We start from the raw sequence: 17,186 nt of genomic DNA, 5'->3' as shown, positions 1-17,186 counted from the left end.
GCACTATTTCACTAAGCTGTGAAAACAACCACCATTGCTTTATACATTAGAAAAATACCTGAGTTGCAAAACAAGTTACTACAGCGTAAAAAAAGAGAAAACCACATCAACTTTGAACAGTTTGCCTTTATTATTAGACTTTTGTGTTGTAAACACTGAAAACTGCAGCAGAGGGCAAATGAAAGAAGCAGCTCCATTTATCCTTTTGCATGAATTAGTGCATAGATTTAACTGTTTAGTGGGGGAAAAAATCAAGCAAACATTTTAGCATAAGCTGCTTTCTCTTTCTCCTTTTGGGCTTTTATCTTCTGCTTGATTTTGAGTGTTTCCGTCTGGATAGCTATTCAAAAAGAAAATGACAGAGTTACAGTCATCTCTTTGCATCAGGTTTCCTCATAGGTTAACAACAGGTCACTGGAACTTACCTGTGTTACTTCATAAAACTGCATTTAATCTTTGACTAGGTCAGATACTAGCAGCAAAAGTCTTGTCCCTTGCTTTGTCTCAACTAGTAAGGCAACCACATAGGAGGAGCATGCAGCAAGCATGGTGTGGGTGCCAATACAGAACTTAAGAGATAAAAATCTCACCCAATTAGAGCAGGAAATTAAGCTAGTAAGAGCCCTGTGAGATACAGACATAGTTCAAGAGGAATGCTGCTGACCTACATAAGCAGGTTTTCCAGTGCAACAGAAGCATCACTGCTGTATAAAATCAGGTTTTCCACCTCAGTGGGCTCTGTGCTTAGAACATCAGTGTTTAAGCTAGCATTTTAGGCATCACACTGGTATGAAATCAACTGAATACTACCCTGGATACTTTGTTAAATTCTTAAGGGAATTTTAAAAGAAACAACTTATTTTACCTTTGTCTTCAGGGGCTATTTCATGAGCCTTTTTAAGATCAGCCTTAAATAAAAGAAAAATATAAATTAACGATCTGACGAATTTTAAATTTAAAAAGACAAAAAAGAAGTGATCATTACCAGCGCTTGATCAAGATCTTTTATTCCCTGCCATCCTTGAGCCCGTCTGTAGAGAGCTTTAGTATTTGCTGGATCTATTTTAAGAGCCTGTAAATTTAATAAAATTGTCACATTAACATTTCTTATACTTCACAGCCTCCCATCTCCACAAATGGCACAATTCACACCAGCAGACAATCTTCACAGTTGGTTTGAGGGTAAGCTGTCAAAACATTAACTGTGTAAAAAGGAATGCTATAATGCAGCACACTGAATAGCAAGTAATCAGCTTCAGTACCGCTGCAGCAAAAGTGGTCTTTTGTGAAGGATGAGCACACACGAGGCCCAAATGGAACAGCTGGTGTGTGTGTGTGTATATAGATAGCTGTCAAGGCTCAGGAGTTGCTGCAGTTCAAATTATCCTAACCTTGAGTCTCACAGGGCATCTCTCTATTGCAGCTCCTTCCTTCGCACCAAAACCTCCTCAAATGGCATCATAAATAAAGAGATTTCCTGTAAAGATTTTTTTCACTGTGGGCTAGAAAAATACATGCAAGCAATCCATCTCATCATGCTTCAGGAACTTTGCCAAGTTCCAGTCATTACGCCTTTTTTGATCTGAATGTTTTCAGTAATGTGTATATGCCAGCTCTAATATGACAATATCAAAATAGGAAATACAGTGCCTGGGCAAAGAGATTGTTCCACTGTTTGATTACTTTGATTATTTTTTCGGAATACCTCGGATAATTTGGTGAGTTAGCTGTTACCTTATCTTGTCTGTGAAGATCACATTTTTACTGCAGTTAGTTCTATAGTATGTCTTTATTTTAAAGAATGTAATTTCTCAGTGTTTAGAGGAAATGTCTTCACAGCAATGTGTCGCTTTATTAATTTAATTTATTAACCTTGAGTCATTAATAGACAACACATCCATATTTTTTAAATCACTTGGGTATTGGCTGTTAATACAAAGGTAGTATTACTGTGGGTGCTCCTATTGAGCTACCTACTATAAAGCCTTCAGCCTCTTCTGTGCTAAGAATTAGTCTGGATTGTATACACAGAGGTAGCATTCTTTGGTTTTACCTTAACCATTGTGCTTACAGCTATTTCAATGCAAGGTTTGTTTGAACAGGTTCAGCTGTTCATAATTCATTATTTACACCAAACAATGCATGTATTCCAGGCTGGTAATTTAAATTGCTTTTGGCCTTGTGAAATCATAAAAGTGAAAGTGTACAGTTTCTCATTAACAATTACCTAGAACTTCATTAGCTAATTTTAGAAAACTGGTGTTCTGCTTAAAGCACTGACACAATTATGAGACATAAGCTAAATAACTTACAGAAGTCTATTATAGCTGTGGAGTTGCCTTCATTTAACAATTGTTTACTCTTAAAAAAAGGAAGTGCTATTTTCTTCCCACAGTGGCAAGTGTTATTAGTTATAGTAACTTCTACCTGTAACACATTTGTTTCAGTTTTACCATTTTCTAGATGACAGGTATCACATTACACAATATTTTTCCTATTTTCTTCTTTCCTCATTCCCATTCTAAATACAGGTTTATGAAGGTTTTCCACCATCAGCAAGCTAGAAAGCAAGCCAGCTTTCTAATGACCTCACACACAGATAAGCTGAGACTCCTGCTTTCAGCACAAGGCCCTAGGAGATGCTGCTCAGGATCCTTTGCTAACAGATAAGAGCTTTCTTTCCTGTGTTTCCTTCATATTATTGGAGTTTTACTGAATTATTTACATTTTCACTATGCCCATGTCACAGTTCCTTTTTTTTTTTCCTTTAATTCTATTGGTTTCCTTTTTTCCCAGATTTACCATTACCTTGTTTCTTTCTTCCTATTCAGTCATTTTATTTCACCACTAAGCCTATCTGGAAGGTTAGTTGGTGAGAAAGTCCCTGCCATGAATAAAATACAAGGCCATCAAATCTAGAGGCGAGTAACACATTTTGCTCATACTCGTCTTCCAGAGAAAAGTATTCTTCTTTCACTGAACACAGTTTAACTCTTTGTAATGTAAGAAGTAGCTCTACAAACCAAACTGACAATGATGTGCATTTCTCCTGGCAGTAACCAACAGCCCTCTTTTGTTTGTTTCTAATGACTCATTTCAATTTCAGAAACTTTTTAAAAAGCCACATATTGGAAAGTTAGTACTAACTTCACCATGAACTTCTACTTGTTTACTTTCAAATCATAAGCTTGGCAGAAGACTTTAGAAAACCTTTGTAGTCTATACAGGCAAATTCTGAACCAAGATACTAAACATTACAATTACCTCTGAACAGCTCTCAATGGCTCCCTGCCAATCTGACAGTTTTAGTTTGCAAGCACCAATGTTTAGAACACAGGTCAAAGCAACAGCCTTTAACTTGGGTTTGTCTGCCTCCTCTGCCACTTCTTCAGAAGCTTCTACATACCTGCAGAAAAACAGATTCACACACAACATGGATTAGTGTTGCAACTTCCATTTTTATTCCTGCCCTTAGCTATCTCTCCACAGATATGTGTGAGCCAGCCTATCCACACTACTTCTAAAGCAGCTTCAATTCAACTGCTACAAATCTTTATTAAACTAAATACATAAACATCACCCTAATAAAAACCCATCAACTCACTAAAGAATGTTTTCCTGTAACTCTTTGTCCTCCGCTGTATTAGCACTTTCTTAGACAAAAGCACTAATCTACTGCAGGAAAACATCAGAATTTATCTCAGTTTATTCTCAAAAAACATGTTACTCATCAGTGCTAGAAAATCAACACCACCACTACACCTTCCATGTTCATGAGAAGCTTCATCTCTTCTTGAGTTCCCTCAATAACCTTCTAATTAGCTTAGGTATTTGTGGCTAAAATCTGAAGCTAACTTTGCTTTGTAAAGGAGTGTGTTTTATGAGCATTAGTAACACCACCTTCTTCCCACTGTCCTCCTTCATGACTTTTCCTGAACTTCAAAACTGACACTGGTTCAGGATGGAGCCACAGCAGTTACTACATCTCTGTTTTGAAAGCACATTTCTTAATTTACAATGTGCTAATGCTGTCTGGTTTTTATTGCCAGTGGCAAAGGTCTGCTGTGGATACAAAAGCTTTAACTCCTTAATTGTCCATTTGATAGAATTTCTCTGAGTTTTATTTAAAAAACAAAAATTGTGCTTGCATATATTCACATTTTAAGCATGCCATGAATTAATGTAGTCTTTGCACATCAGGGCCTATGAAGTCCACTTTTTGCATGCCCTGCCTTTTTTGTTATTCATATACAACCTTTGGATCACAAAAATTAACAATACTTAAAAAGTAAATTAGATGCTTTGTGCTTTTAAATTAGATGCAGTCCCAGTACTTGTTCCACTTGCTAGGCAACATGCAAAAGATGAGAACAAGAAGAAAGAGCAAACATGTAAAAGGTAAGGAGAGTTATAACACAATCTGTATTATGTTCAAAAGAAATGGAACACATGTATAATATTTATAAATCACATGAAAACATGGAAGACTGCAACCATTCTGGACATAAGATTAGAGGTTCCAAGTCAAAGAAATCAGTGAAGTAAGTATCACAGGAGATAATAGGAAGTAATACTTTTTTGTTGTTTACCTTCCACCATATAAAATGCATTTTTTTAAAAAAGGCTAAGAAGCAATAAAACAAGAAAAATAACAGAAGATTATAATGGTTACTGTAGGTGAAAAGACAAATGCATTTTCAGATGGTGTGCCAGGTGAATTGTACCTAAGCCATGGGATACCCTGGTAAGAGCTATTCTTTTCCTATCAGTTCTGGTGAAGTGCCAGCTAAAGGTCACTGTCCTACATGAAGTATTAGATTCTAAGCTACAGTAACAGGGCATGTCCATAAAAGTATGGCCTATAAGGAAAAGCTGGAAAGATCATATTCATTTAATCTAGAAAAATTACTACAATTTCCACCTACAAGGACAAATAAGCACCAAAGCTGCTCTGACAGGAAGGGCCTTCACTAGGTGTGCTTAAAAGTGAGCAAGACACCTAACTGGAAGGGATGGTGTAATTACACCTGGCATTTACTTAAGAATGAGGAGAGAAAATGGACAGATACAACAAAGATCCTTAAAGATCTAGCCTTTTTTATGTACAATTTCCAAAAGGTTTGCATAGAAATCCTTTTTACTTTTGGGGTTTCTGTTTCTATGATAGGCTTTTTGAGGGCAGGTCAAGACACTGTATCTTGGGTTAATATCTGCAATTAAAGAATTCATTTTATGGTTCAGAAAGGTGACATTTATTTGAAACCCAGTTTGCTAAGATCTCAGCTGAAGCATTAAATATGCCTGATTTTTTTCCTTCATTATTGTCACTGTTGCTTAACCAGTGATCATTAAGAAGGTCGGGATAAAGGTCAGTAAGTATAACTTTATTTTTAGGAAATGTTCATATAAAAGCAAAAAGCTTAAAAATATGCAAGGAGCAGTATGGAAACACAAGCAGAAAGACTATGATTTTGAAGGCAAGTCTGAATTATACATGAAATTAGGATGATAATATCGACCCACAGGGAAAAAAAACAGTAATGAATGAGTGAGGGCCACATTTCTCTTTTAAACTTATCAATTTGTTAAACCTACTGCTTTTATAAATCACAGAAAATCATTTCCTTTCCTTGCTGTCCATTAACTACCCTGGATACTACTGTGCTTTTCTTCCCAGGTATGTACCAGCACAGTGGCAGTATTATAAAGAGTATTTAGGCAGTTCTCAGCAATGCTTCCTGTCTGTAGCTCTTACCTAGCAATGAGTAGAAGACCTACTTGATTATGTAGCTAAAAATCAACCAGATGTTTTCAAGATTCAGAAGGCTCTTTGTTTAAAAAAAGAGCACAGCACCAGGCACCTTTTAAAGGCACAAATCATTGCTTAATAGCAGTATTCATTTGGGTTACACGAACTACCTGATTGAGGGATGAGAGCCTTACCGTAAGCTTTTACTATACTTTTTAGCTGCCATTGCCCAATTTTGCGATTTGAAGAAAGTATTTCCTATATTCTTTGTGTCTTCTGCTATGGCCACAATCTTGTCAACCTAATAAAATAGATGGGAAATATAAAGCATGAATGTATTTATGAAAGAAGTCGTGAATTAACTGATGTTTAACAATACGATCCCAGGCACATCTGCTTTCAAGGTTTATAAAATCTCAGCATAGAAATACTCCAATTTTAGACAAAATACTACCTTCAAACCACTTCTGTAATATTCTCTACTTTATGTAACACAAAGATCTGAAAGATCAAATTCCTAGTGGCTTTTCTACTGTATAAATGGTGAGAAAATACTAGAGAAGACAGAGTAGTCCAACTCTTTTCCCTAAATGCTGCTACCCACATAGAGCTATATATAAAGGTGTTGGCCATTATTCAAAGAAAAGATAAATTTACAAGCAAAGTATTCAACCAAGACTGTCTTATTCCTGATGAAATGTTGTCTTCTGCTTCTCAAAACAGTATCACTCACATGAACTCTGCACACACTCGAAGTGGAAGTCATGCCAACACAATTCTCCTTCTCTCTGAACACTTAACATATCAATGGAAGGAGAAAAGAACTGCCTGTCTTTATCCAAGTCCATAATTTCTACTTCCAGAATTGTATACAATAACTGTATACAATGGAGTTACTTCTCTAGTGGCAATTATAGTTTATAATTACTGCTGTCTGTTCTACCCTACTAGAATGAGTAACCTTGGCAAAAACTGATCAGTGTGAGCCCAATGTCACCATCGTTTCTGTAGTTAGCTTATATGAACAAGTTTTAAGTTGAAGGGAACAGGCACCTGCCAACTTCAATTCTATACCACATCAAAGGCTATCCAAAAACATTTTCATAAGTTGAAGTGCTTCTCAACAGCCAAGGAGTTTGTTTTCTAGCTCAAATGGATTTTTACTATTTTAATTCTCTATTTGGAATCTACTCATGCAGCTCCCTTTTCTTCCCTCTCTCACAAATCACTATTTGACTTCCAGTTTGTCTAGTTCACCTACATGAGAAATCAAAACCCTGCAGAAGAGCTGCTTTCACCAGTCTGCTCCCTAGCTCCTAACCACAGATATTCTGCAGGTCTAAAAAGTAAACAGCTACTGGGGATTAAGAACAACTAGCTCTAATGTAGTAAAAACCTTTTAAAAAGTCCAATCCTTTATTTCTAATAAGTGGGGCAGAATCTTTTAAAGGGTGAGTATTTTAAAAAGTGTGTAGATAACAACATTAAGTTAGTCGTCTGCAGGATGAAGTTCTAGTAATTGCAACCTGACATTACAGCACAAACAAAAATAAAAAGAAATCAAGAAAAGAAAATAAGTATGACAATTTTCAGTGAGGTTTTAGTTACTGGGGGAAAAAATGGGCTGAAATTAGCACTGAAAAAAAAGAGCTAACAATCCCATCCCACACAGACTTCTCTTTCTTAAAATGGAATGTCACCATTTAATCAGGACCTCGATCCATTCTTAAGAAAAAAAGCTGAATGAACATCATCACAGACACCACGTAACTCAGATCACATACAAGTCTTGCAATCTATAAAATACCCAAGAAGAAAAATACTTACATCTTTCAAGTCTATATCTGAATCTTCAGGAAAATCTGGATGAGCATCTCCAGATCCATCCTGGGGAGTAATTCCCCAGTCATCTCCTTCCTTTAGCTCTCCACATTCAGCAATAACACACAACTGAAAAAAACCAAAGTGTAAAGAGTAGTATTGCTTATTAAGACAATTTTTAAAAAAGCAGTAACTTCCAAGTGCTCTTTGAAATTTTTGAAAGTCCATAAAAAGACTTTTTCATCTGTTGTTTGGGTGCATTTATTTCAGAAACCCATCACATCATTAGCCTATCCTCATCAGAAGGCTTTTATCGTACCAAGTGTTGTGTTCAGAGGATCAGCATGCCTAAAACACCATACCCACGCTTCACGGGGAGACTGGAAGAGGAACTGGCAGCAAGCTGAAGTGCAGCAAAAAAACAAGACATGGAAATTCTACTACATTAGAGAAGATGGTTCTTTCTTCAGCTGCCAAGACTTTTAAAGTTAGAGGTATTAATTCATCCAACACCCACAAACTGCTATGACCTACACACCAATTGTTTTTTCAGAAACATGACTTCTGACATAAAAATTATATGAATTACATATCATTTAGGTGGGATTGTGAATTCCACCTTTTCATTTCATCACCCATCCTACACTTCTGGCAAAGGCTTCCACCCTCACAGCTGTGTTGAACAATAAATGGTTTGTGCAAGGAAAATGTACAGTGCAAGAACAAAAACCTCTTAACAAGGACAGTAAAATGGAAATTACCAGTTAGTAAAAATAACTAACATTTAATAGTTCTAAATATTACACCAAGAATTTAGAAGCAATGATTATATATCATATAATGAAATAATAAACATGATTCCCTCGGTACTTTGCATATTGCTTACCTTTGCAGGATTTTCTCCTTTTACTTCAACGTTTTCTAGTATTTTAACTACACCCATCCCTTTGATCACTTGGCCAAACACCACATGTTTCCCATCCAGGTGAGGAGTAGGCACCGTTGTAATAAAGAACTGAGAGCCATTAGTACCAGGTCCTGCATTTGCCATGCTCAGCAGACCTGGTTTATCATGCTGCATTGGGGGGAAAAAAAAAATCAGCATCAGCATTTAAAATATGTTATAAAACCATATGGAAGATCAATAAAGCTGATCATAAACATAGCCAGGACAGCCATAACAGCTTGGTAAACCAATTACATACAGATGCCAACTAATTTTACCCACCATGACTGAAGAGGGCAAATGCTCAGCTCTGGGTCTTTACCTGCCCCCTACCAATCTAGTAAGCACAGCCACATGTGACTTAATGCTGTAACACTTGTCTGCTGCTTCTATATTCCACTCCCTACAGAGCTGATGAGTTTAGGCAGATCACCTGAGAAAGGAGTGAAGTTCCTCACTGAATTATTTAAGACCACTGGCCTTAAGAAATGAGGCTAAACACCACTGAAACCAAGTTTGATGTTGAGCTGCTAAGATGGGTATGTAATGTGAATTTTAATAAGGACTACTCACACAAAGTATGGTGTAGAACTGGGGAATTTAAGAGGACTGTGGTCTTTGAAATTTATGATTTTGTGATTTTGTTTGGGGATTTTTTTATCTCCTTCACCTTTCTAGAGACAGTTTTTAGTCTGTTAGGATTTTTAACTATATAATTATTTTTCTACTTAAGCCACTAGGCCTCAAACGAAAAGAAAACTGTTAAACAGCCTAATGTAAGAAGATATTGTTTATCCTGTTTCTTGCAAGTACTTTTTTCTTTTTTGAACTAAGACTTTTCTTGTCCAATCACATAGATTATTCTGCACTGCAAAAATGTATTTTTTCTTATGTGTTATGAATGTCTTGTTTAACTGGCACAACCCAGCCATGAAGATGTTATTCTCCCCAAGTTGGTCTGGTTATTAAGTGCAAGGAACTCCATTTAATGTAAGTAAGGATGTTATACCTAGACACTGGTACACATCGAAAGGATTCACGCTGTGCTACTGTTAAGGAACTTGATACTGTGGGAAGGAGCAGAGGAGCAAAAACTGATGATAGTACAGAGGACATAGAAACAGATTTCAGAGCTCAATGAGAGGCTGATTAGTTTGAGATAACAGTCTGAGCCTGGTGAAATTAAGCATCTGCTTTTTCTCTACATTCTCCACCAGTTTCAAGAACCTGTTGTTTTGAAAATTGTTTTCCCATGCAGTGTTTGGATTTCCATAGTGGTAGGGAGACCTCCTTGCCGGAACTGTTCATCTGGTCATAAGGCACAGTAAGTCTGAATCTTTTCAGTCAGGATTTGGCTTAGGAACTCTGGGAAAAGGTTCTACAGCTGAGAGCCACCGCCAACAGAACTCTACTGGAATCTTGACTTTATCTGTTCTAACCTTGAAATTTGCCCTGGGAGTCAGAGATGGCAAATGACAGAGGAGCCTGTGTTCCAGAGCAAGAGAAGGCAGCTGGTAGGATTGCAGCCTCTAAAACAAATATCTGACACTTTGCATTGTAGTTGCTGGCAAACAAGTTAAACAGAAGGGTTGTCCCACAGCAGATTTTTGCAAATACCATTTGAGGCTGGTCACTGCTTCAGTGCATAAGGCCTGTAAATCTTAGCTTTTGCCCCCCTCTCTCCCCAGTTACAGCTAACGCTAGACAGCAATGGTTTGTAAACAAAAAAACAAGTAACAGTAAGTTCGGGTGTTGCCTTATACCTGCAGGTTTACCTTTTGTCCATAAAGATGTGGGGGGACAAGTTGGAAATTATAAAGAGCAGTCTGATGCCTTCAGTCTCCCCACTTATACCCAACCCCATTTTGTCTGGGACCAATATCAATTTTCATCCCAAATTATGAGAGTCTCTATAAAGAAAACTGTTGTCACTCATGAATTTTCTTGCTGTGTCTTGAAAAACACTGCAGACAGATGGGAGTGTCTTTCTCATAATGGTTTCTGTGGTCATTTCATAAGCCTATAAAGCAAGAAAAAAATCTGGACAAAATCGGATTCTCTGACAGATCCAAGGTTTGCAAAACTATAGTTCTGCCATAGTAACAGCGCTTGGGGTTGTGTAAGCTGGGTGTTCCACAACAGCAGAGCCATTAGCTGGAGAAGTGGCATCAAGAAAAGCCCTGTGGGATTGATCTGAAATGATAAGCTGACTACTGACAAAAGTTTTGCAATTTACTGCAATTTGCAACAGTCCATGCAACCAGCACAAGAACAAACAGTTCCAGTGTCCTCAAACATCAACAAAAACAACTCTTTGTTTTCTGAGATAGTGGGTGAGAACACTGAAGGGCTGCTGGATTAAGTGCAAGGGCTAGTGAATTTCTACATAACAGAGACATTTAAACTTCCACTAAAACCCTAACATTCTTAGCAAATAGATAACAGGAATCAAGCTCTTAGACTCTGTACAGAATCCAAATGGGTTCTTCAACATATCTCTGGCACTTTGACCACATTTGTTAGAGCTGAGAAGTACAGAAATGGGAATCATTTGTATCATGTTCATAATTACCTCCGGATCTCAAACAACCGAAAACATAATTGCACAAAGTCATCTTCAGGGATGTGATCCTGTGACAGTACCAACAAACAGACACTTAGCAGCAGTGCTGTGGGCACCAATAGTGTCAGACTTCAGAGAACACAACTGGAATTATCTTCATGATGAATACGGGAGTCACATTTCCAGTCGTTGTTCCAAACTTAAGTCCTTTTAGTCTTGTGAGGAGTGGCTGAGGGACCAGAGGTTTTTCAGAAAAGAAGGTTTAAGGGTAACCTTTATCACTCCCTACAACTACCTGAAAGCATGGTGGGGGATCAGTCTGCTCTCCCAGACAATCAGCAACAGGATAAGAGGAAATGGCCTCAAGTTGCACAAGGGGAGGCTAAGGTTGGACACTGCGAGAAATTTCTTGACACAAGGGGATGGGCTGCCCTGGGACGTGGTGGAGTCATCTTTCCTGGTGTTCAAGACCTGACTGTATATGGCACTTAATGCTATACTCTAGCTGACAAGGTAGTGTTTGGTCAAGGCTTGGACTCATTGATGCTAAAAGTGTTTTCCAACCTAACAGACTCTGTGATTCTGTGAGCCTGATACACGATTTTGTTATCTGATTAGTGGAGGACTGCTGTATTTTCTTCTCCTAAAATACTCTTTGAGGCAAGTACAACTGTAGCCAGGGCTTTGCTTTAACCATGGGACAGTGATATCTGTAAGTTTTTCAGTCAGTGTTGTTCATATGCTACCACACATAACATGATATGAAAATGGCTAGTGCCCATGCTGACAATTGTTATTACTGCAGCAGGAGTAACATCACTGAAATGTCACAACTGAATAGAATCAGTGTTTTCAACGGAGTACCTGATAATGAAAGTTTTCATCTTCAAATTTTTCACCATATATACTTTCTCCACCTGTGCCATTTTGGTTTGAGAAATCTCCACCTTGAACCATAAATTGCTTTATAACTGTAAAAGAAAATAGTTATAAAATTTATCAGCAAGGCACAAAAGCATGAGGGTAAAAAAAAGATGAACAATTCTAAGATGAAAAGCAATCCTTGTCACCAGCACCTAAATAGAACCCAAACCCATCTTTTATTTACCAAGTGTCACTTAAGTACTCCTTTTGAGTTATGTGGATATCACTTGATATTTAAACCTTTACCTGAAATTAATTTCAACCTGTTTACAACTCAGAGTTAAACTCATTTTGCAAAATTACTAGTAAATTTATAATTTACTATTGTCAGTGCATGGTAAGAACATGTGGTCATTATGAGGATCAAAAAGTAAAAAACTTTCCTTCAGTAAAGTTGTTTCTTTAACAAGTACTTGAAATATTATTTAATATTATTTCAAATATTCATGGTAGACAACTTTCGTTACCAATAGGAAAACAGAGGAGTTCACAGAACTTACTTCTGTGGAAAGGACATCCCTTATAATGGAGAGGTTTTCCAGTGGTAGGCCCTGTTCCTTTTTCTCCTGTACATAACGCACGGAAATTCTCAGCAGTTTTAGGTACAATGTCAGCAAATAATTCAAAGACAATGCGTCCCACTGAAATGACAAAGAGAGAATAAGACATTTTTAAGACTTGTCCTTGGCACGGCGATGCATTGAGCATTATATGTCAAAAGAAATTAATGCTTCAAGCTTTATTAGTATTATTTTTATTTAGATTACTATTCTATTTCCATCTTGGGGTTCCATGGCTCCATGGCTTGGGGTTGCTCCATGGCAATTGCTTGCAGTTGCACTGGGTTTTTAGCAATGTTATTACCAACAGTGAATTCCCTGTCAAGAATAATGTAGCAGGAATAAAGGCAGATTCTACCAAAAACTAATGAAAATGCCAAATGCATTTTCTGCCAAAAAAAAGCTGTGTGGGAAATCACACACACGTATATTAAAGCCAAATTATGAATTTTAATATGCACACTTATTTTATGTCAGTTTTAGTATATATGTAGTTTGTTCAGTCAAAAGTACATACAATACAAAGACTGTTTTGTGGAGACTTCTAATCCATAAAAAAGCTTATGCTAAACACATCCCTTACTTCTCACTCTCTTAAACCTGAATTTTACTATGACAGAGTGATACACTTTATATCCGTGTGAATAATGGCTATTTACAGTTGGAGACACCACAAGCAACTGTTTAACAATTGCTGTACATGTTTTAACTGAAGCGAATTAAACTTGAGTAGCAAACAGATCCCGTAATTGCTGATAAATGGATTCTGTGCTGAATTGTCATTCCTTCACTAACTGGCTTCTCACAGAGCTACTTCTCACTCCTAGCAGCCTCCATCAGTTGATGCTCCTGTTTTCTCATCAGCCTCACAGTCAATTAATTAACATAACTTCACTCTACCGGTAGCTAAATGTAAATATATTGATTCTAATTATTACAGGAATGAAAACAAATTAGACAACTGAAAGTCAATAAAAGGCAAATCATCTCATAGACTTTCTTCTTTTATTCTTCTGAGTAACGGAATGAATAAGTGAAAAGTAGTATCCTGACATGATTTAGGCAGTCCCTATCTTTTTCCATGTAAATTTTTCAAACCTTTCAAGCAGCAACCCCAGCTAACTTGCTGTTGTTTCCTCATTTCGATTTTGACCGTTTGCCCAGATATTTGATTGACCTCCGGCAGCACTGGAGCTGCCAAGAGAACCAGGGCTGCGGTTTCCCCGAGCTTTCACCGCGCAGTCCCCGCTGCCGGCCGGGCAGCCAGGCAAGGCCCGCCGTGCTGCGGCAGCTCCGCGGCCACGGCGGGGCCCAGCCACGGGAGTCGGGGGGCGGCTCCGAGCGAGGCCGCGCTCGGCACAGCGCAGCACGTGGAGAGCGGCGCGGGAGCGGCCGCACACGTGGGCAGCGCCGGGAGCCGAGGCCGGGCAGCGCCGGCTGCCATGGGAACGACGGGCCCGACTCCCGGCATCGCCCCGGAGCCCCCCGGCCGGCCGCCTGTGCTGCCATGTTGCCTTCCTCGCCATGTTCCTCGGGCCTGTTCGCTCTGGCGGGGGAGCCCCGCGGGGAGGCCCGTTCGCGGCGGGACGCCCTCCTCCTCCTCCCGCTGCCGGGGCTGTGCGCTCGCAGCCCGCAGGGCAGCGCCCGGCCCGGCCCAGGGTCCCCCCGCGTCCGGAACGCTGCGGCCCGGCCCGGCCCGGAGCCGCTCCTGCAGCCGGGCCCGGGCCCCGCGCGGCCCGCACAGCGCCCCGGCCCGGGGAGCTCGCCCGGGTTCCGTCGCGCCCCCTCCCCACCTCGCTCGCCCCCGATGTCCACATCGAAGAAGGCGCGGGGGTTGCTGGCCTTGCTGGGCCGGGCGACAGGGGACGGGTGCGACATGCCGCAGCTGCCCGCTGGCGCGGTGACTCCGCCCGCTCGGCCGCCCGCGATCCCGGCCGCCCGCGGGTCGGGGCCGCTCGGCGCTCCTCCCACCGGCGGGGGCGGGCGGCCGGTGTCCCTGCAGCCGGGAGCCCGCAGATGGCGGCGGCGCTGGTCCGCCCCTGGTCCTGCCTCTCAGCGGCCTTAAGTGACTCGGAGATAATCCGCAGAGAAGGAGCATTGCTTTCTCGAGGTTATACACAGGCACAAGGCCTGGAAATAAGGGGAAGGAGAGAGATTTTAGGTTTTGCCTGGGTTTATATTTCATGAGAGCAATGGCAGGCTGTGTGAAAAGTGGTGATCCGTGGTAATATGGGCAAAAAAAGTCCGAAGTGACTATTATCCCATAAAGATTTAGAAATGCAGAATAACTCCAGCCTTCCTAAGGTCTGAAAACAAAATATGTTTCATCCCAAAGGATGTGTCACAGTAATTGCTCCAAGGCAAACAGTCTCTTTCAGACATTTGTGTTGACTAATCGACATGAGTACTATCAATACACTTGGTTGGGGCTCCTCAAGGTGTTCCTTGATTCCCAAGCAGGTGAATGGTTCAACATGGCCAAGTGCCGTACTCAATGGCATCACAGAGGCAAGGTACCTGTGGCAAAAATAGAAGGGGTAGAAGAGTTCTGGGGTCTGACTTCTGCAAACTTATAGTCCTTCTGGGAATGCTGCTGATCAAAATGAACCTCTTTATTTCTTGGACTCCTCTAATCCATCCCAGAAACCTCTCATTCCTTGATTCATTGTGTTCTCCAAAGGCTTTCTCCTGTAATTCATGTCTATACGTCTAGACTTGAGCTTCATCAGGCTGGTTTTCATCTCTCTCTCAGCATGTTCTCAATATTGGATGTGTCAGAGGGCAGTTGTAATTCCCAGATTGAAAGAAAATATAAAGTAGCATTTATATTAATCACTGCAGTCCATATACTGCACTGTAATCATTCCCACACATCTGCACAGATGTTGGGTAGGAGAGGTGATTGGCACGGAGTGCTGTTACACATTGTATCTGGGAACCCTTAACAGAAGGAAAAGCCATCTGCTACCATCTGGGAACACTTAGTGAGAAATCAGTGGAACCACACTGAGGCATTTCTCTCTCTGAGCCAGGTCATGCAGCTGTGTCAGGGATTTCACATGCTCCACGATGTCAGAGGCCACCAAAGCTTTGAGTCATCTGTAATTCACGAGGCATTTGGCCACAGTCACTGGCTGAGATATTTTTATCATTATACTTAGCCTAGATGAGGTGCAGTGGTGTAGGAGAAGTGGTCTTACACCAGCCATGTGCACTTGAGACCCAGTAAGCCAACCATATCCTGGACTACATTAAAAGCAGCGTGGCCAGCAGGGCCAGGGAGACTATTCTGCCCTTCTACTCTGCTCTCTTGAGACTCCACCTGCAGTGCTGCATCCAACTCTGGGGTCCCCAGCACAGGAAGAATGACAACCTGTTAGAGCGAGTCCAGAGGAAGGACACCAAGATCATGTAAAGGATGAAGGGATGATTACGGGACCTCTTCTAGGAGGAAGGGGTGAGGGAGCTGGGATTCTTTAGCCTGGAGAAGACAAGGCTCTGGGGGAGAACTTATTGGAGCACTTTCAGTACTTCAGGGAGCCTGTAAGAAATACAGGGACAAACATTTTAGTCGGGCCTGTTGTGATATGGCAGGGGCTAGTGGTTTTAAACAGAGGAAGGGTCAATTTAGATTAATTAAAAGAAAGGTGTTACAATGAGGGTGGTGAAACACTGGAACAGGTTGCCCCAAGAAGTGGCAGATACATCATCCCTGGAAACATTCAAGGCCAGGATGGGCAGAGGTGTGCACTACCTAGTCGAATTGAAGATGTCCTTACTCATTGCAGAGAAGTTGGACTAGAAGACCTTTAAAAGTCCCTCCCAACCTAAAATATTCTATGATCTCAGTGAGTCAGTTGCTAGCCAAGTGAGTAGAGTCTATAAGAGATTTCTGTAGCAGACAGCAGAGTAAGTGTGTGTTGTTGGTGTGTGTCCCCCGCAAGAGCTGTTGGCAGCTTCTTCTCAGGAAGAAGCAATGATTCATTCTTCCAGGAGTAGACTTATTCAGTACCCACTGGGTTTTTTGCTGGTGAAGTTGGAATAGTCTAGATTCTAGATGAGTAATTCTTTTTACACTAGTTGCTTGGAAGTCCCTATGTACAACGTCCTTTAGAGGTACAAAGAAAGATGCGTCTCCATGATAATTTGGAGATGTGAGCTGAACAAGAGAGAAATCAAGTGATTTTCTCAGTGTCAGTAGGAGATTCTGGAAAATATGTGAGCTAAATTGATATCTCCCAAGCTGTAGCAGTAGCACAATTAGTTTCACATTAATTTATAGTCATTGACAGATTGTAAAAAACAAGCATAATGTGACTTCTGTCATGAATTTACAGTGTGATTTCATGTTCAAATTAATATATTAAATTATGCACTGAATTTATATACAAATAACCTCTTACAAAGTCAGACTTCAATTATGAAGTCCTCTTAAGTCTGTTTTTAAGCAGTAAAATCTCCCCTGTGATCCTCTAATCCTTTGTGATCTTGTAATTTATAAATATTTCCTATCACCAAAATACTTTTCTTTTGACACTTCCAATAGTTTATGTAGTAAATGTCTGTAAAACAGTACATTGAAAATACTCACTATAACTGAACTGTTAATTTTTTAATTCACAT

At 40.1% G+C, this 17,186-nt stretch overlaps 1 protein-coding gene across 1 annotated transcript; it reads right to left on the bottom strand.

The window, feature by feature from the left end:
• Positions 1–99: 99 nt before the first annotated feature.
• PPID (peptidylprolyl isomerase D) lies at positions 100–14,502 on the bottom strand. The gene is made up of 10 exons (XM_084205139.1): positions 14,357–14,502; positions 12,504–12,644; positions 11,944–12,050; positions 8,457–8,645; positions 7,577–7,699; positions 5,944–6,050; positions 3,265–3,406; positions 986–1,072; positions 866–908; positions 100–340 (listed from the first exon to the last, which is right to left on the bottom strand). The coding sequence occupies exons 1-10, from the start codon at positions 14,439–14,441 to the stop codon at positions 252–254; spliced, it is 1,113 nt and encodes a 370-aa protein (XP_084061265.1). The 5' UTR covers positions 14,442–14,502; the 3' UTR covers positions 100–251.
• Between the last annotated feature and the right edge of the window lie 2,684 nt (positions 14,503–17,186).

The sequence above is a fragment of the Fringilla coelebs genome (genome assembly GCF_963513975.1).
Source record: "Fringilla coelebs genome assembly, chromosome: 4".
NCBI classification, from domain to species: Eukaryota; Metazoa; Chordata; class Aves; order Passeriformes; family Fringillidae; genus Fringilla; species Fringilla coelebs.
Note: the sequence above shows the minus strand (reverse complement) of the source record. Positions and strands in the feature narration are given on the sequence as shown.

Bases quoted from the DNA above. Each gene is read 5' to 3' on its own strand.
- PPID (XM_084205139.1), bottom strand. From the start codon at position 14,441: ATGTCGCACCCGTCCCCTGTCGCCCGGCCCAGCAAGGCCAGCAACCCC. The intron at 6,051-7,576 runs GTAAGTATTTTT...CTATTTTATTAG, and splicing joins CAGATATAGACTTGAAAGAT to GTTGACAAGATTGTGGCCAT. The intron at 1,073-3,264 runs GTAATTGTAATG...TTAAATTTACAG, and splicing joins CCATTGAGAGCTGTTCAGAG to GCTCTTAAAATAGATCCAGC.